Genomic DNA, 2,616 nt, shown 5'->3' on the forward strand with positions numbered 1-2,616 from the left:
ACATACATAAAATTTACTTTATATTAGTAAATCAGTAATTAAACTATTAAATGCTGACTCCGAGCAGGTTTTCTGTGAGCAGTGTTTTTTTTTAATGCAAGTGTCCCCAGATGTAAAGCTTGTTTGTTTGTTTTTAAGCATACAGTGCACGTCACCAGGAAATAGCTCCTAGCAGCATTTGGTAAACAGACTTCTAATTAATTCTTCTCCCAAATATGTTTTATAACATCTGTAATTAACCCAAACCAAGTTCAGATCTGGCACTGGCATTCAGAATGCCATCTGAGAGGCAGATGATACCCCATCCCTGGCAGTGTTCAAGGCCAGGTTGGATGGGGCTAGGAGTAACTTGGTCTAGTAGAAGGTGTCCCTGCCAGTGGCAGGGGGTTGGAACTGGATGAGCTTTAAGGTCCCTTCCAACGCAAACCGTTCTATGGTTCTATGATTTTAGTACACCAGAGTGTGTGTTTTGTACCTTCAGTATCAGTTTTCATGGTCTGACACAAGTTGTAAGACATTTTTTTTTTTTTTGAGCTCTATAAAATCCTGGTCTCAGGATTTCTGGGTACTTTGGAAGTAATAACACTCCTCATCTTCCATTGAAAAATATAGGCAGTCTGTTTGCTCTGAATAGATTTCTGTCTAAAAAATACAGAACTTGTAGGACTGGGTTCCTGTTCTCACTAATACTTGTATGTTTAACACCACGTTGCCATGAAACTGAAGTCAATTCATCTGTTTCTATTCCCCACAAGTGTAAAATAGGATAGCAGTTCACAACCACATTAATAAAACTCTTGGAATTAGTGGCACCTTGTGTGTCTTTCCTGTAAAGGCTGCATAAGAAATCTTGAACTGTTAATATTTTAAGATCATAAGCTTTTCTTTCCACAGGAGTTCTCACTATCTGTATCTGAAAAAGATGCACATAAGTTGCCACTACTGGTCAGGAATAAATACTGAAGCAAAATTAAAATAATTATATAGATTCCTGTGTATAGCTTTGGTACTCTAATAGTTGTGATGTATATAAATCTAGAATGTAAAATTCAAACAGAAATTTAGATTTTACAGCAACTTAGTAAAAACAGATCAATGAAAGTGTTTGCAAATTTAGTGCCAACAAAATATATTATTGTGTTGCCTATTTCTGATAGATGTTAAAATATAAGGCACCTGCCTTTATGCAGTATAACATATTGTGAATACTGAAGAAGTCAAAGATAGATATTAGAAACAAGTTCCTAGCAAGCTGACAGCACAGTGGTGTCAGGCAATGCAACTGCCAGCTACAGACTATGAGGCCAGTGTTTGAATTTCCTTCCATTCCAGTATTTTAATGTGGACACGGCAGCTTACTGGTTGTCTCTGGGGTCCATCATGTTACTTTTACACCAGCTGTCAATGGGCCAAGTGCATGGAGCATGATCAGTAGTGAGCCTACAAACAGTAGTGAACTGCATACCTGGGGGTGATAAATCTGCTCCTGCAGAGTTTGACAGCTGCCACCATGTCCAATGAACCTGTGGAAATGAAGTATTCCTCAGACATTAGGTGTGCAAGTACAGAGCATCTTCATACATGTATAGCATCTGCATTGTAGCTTATTTCCATTGTAACTAAAAGTTGGTATGAATGTATTGGGTTACGTTCCTGGTAAGTTTGATGAATATAAAGCTTCCTGCTTAAGATGAGTTGTGTAATAGTGGGTGTTTGTCTCTAGGGAGCTGCCTCAGTAAGTACTGATTTGAGGTGTCTTCAAGTGATCAAGCACTACAACAAAAATATCTTTGTCAATTTTTGGCAAATTTTCTCATTAGCTCAGGTACTTACTTATGATTGGTGTTGCTTATTAATCATTTGAATATGAGAAGGCACAGAAAGTTCTTGGAACACAACAAAAGTTTAGTAGCCATGGTGGACCAAAGAGAGCAGAATTTAAGGTTCTATTCCCTTCAGACTTGTACTAAATTAGTAATCTTTCACTTTTTGTATTCTAGGATGTGATGTCCACATTCTTCCAGTTTGGGGCTTCCATCCAGCAGGAAGCCATCATCATGCTGAAGATCATGCAGGATTATGACTGGCATGTGTTCTCTCTGGTGACCACCACCTTCCCTGGATATCGAGACTTCATCAATGTCATTAAGACCACAGTGGAAAATAGTTTTGTGGGCTGGGACATGCAGAATGTCATCATACTCGATACCGCCTTTGGAGACGCCAAGACCCAAATTCAGCTGAAGAAAATTCATTCATCTGTCATCCTGCTATATTGTTCCAAGGATGAAGCTGTCTACATACTGGATGAGGCTCGTTCCCTGGGCCTTACTGGCTATGATTTCTTTTGGATAGTTCCCAGCCTGGTTAGTGGTAACACAGAAATCACTCCCAAGGAGTTTCCTTCAGGACTCATTTCAGCATCTTATGATGAATGGGACTACAGCTTAGAAGCTCGGGTGCGGGATGGCCTTGGGATTATTGCCACTGCTGCATCAGCCATGCTGGAAAAATACTCTTTCATTCCGGAAGCAAAAACCAGCTGCTATGGACAACTGGAGAAAAATGACCGTCCATCTCACACCTTGCACAAGTAAGGTTTATTGGTTTGGGGTT

At 39.6% G+C, this 2,616-nt stretch overlaps 1 protein-coding gene across 1 annotated transcript in view; it reads left to right on the forward strand.

Moving 5' to 3' along the window:
- Positions 1-2,000: 2,000 nt before the first annotated feature.
- Positions 2,001-2,616, forward strand: part of GRIN2A (glutamate receptor, ionotropic, N-methyl D-aspartate 2A) — a gene marked incomplete at its 5' end in the record, with an annotated part of 76,435 nt that continues 75,819 nt past the window's right edge. Inside the window, one exon of the mRNA XM_010014752.1 lies at positions 2,001-2,593. Within this exon, the coding sequence (XP_010013054.1) occupies positions 2,001-2,593 (593 nt within the window). The remainder of the gene's footprint in view (positions 2,594-2,616) is intronic.

The sequence above is a fragment of the Nestor notabilis genome, unplaced genomic scaffold (genome assembly GCF_000696875.1).
Source record: "Nestor notabilis isolate BGI_N333 unplaced genomic scaffold, ASM69687v1 scaffold12695, whole genome shotgun sequence".
NCBI lineage: Eukaryota > Metazoa > Chordata > Aves > Psittaciformes > Psittacidae > Nestor > Nestor notabilis.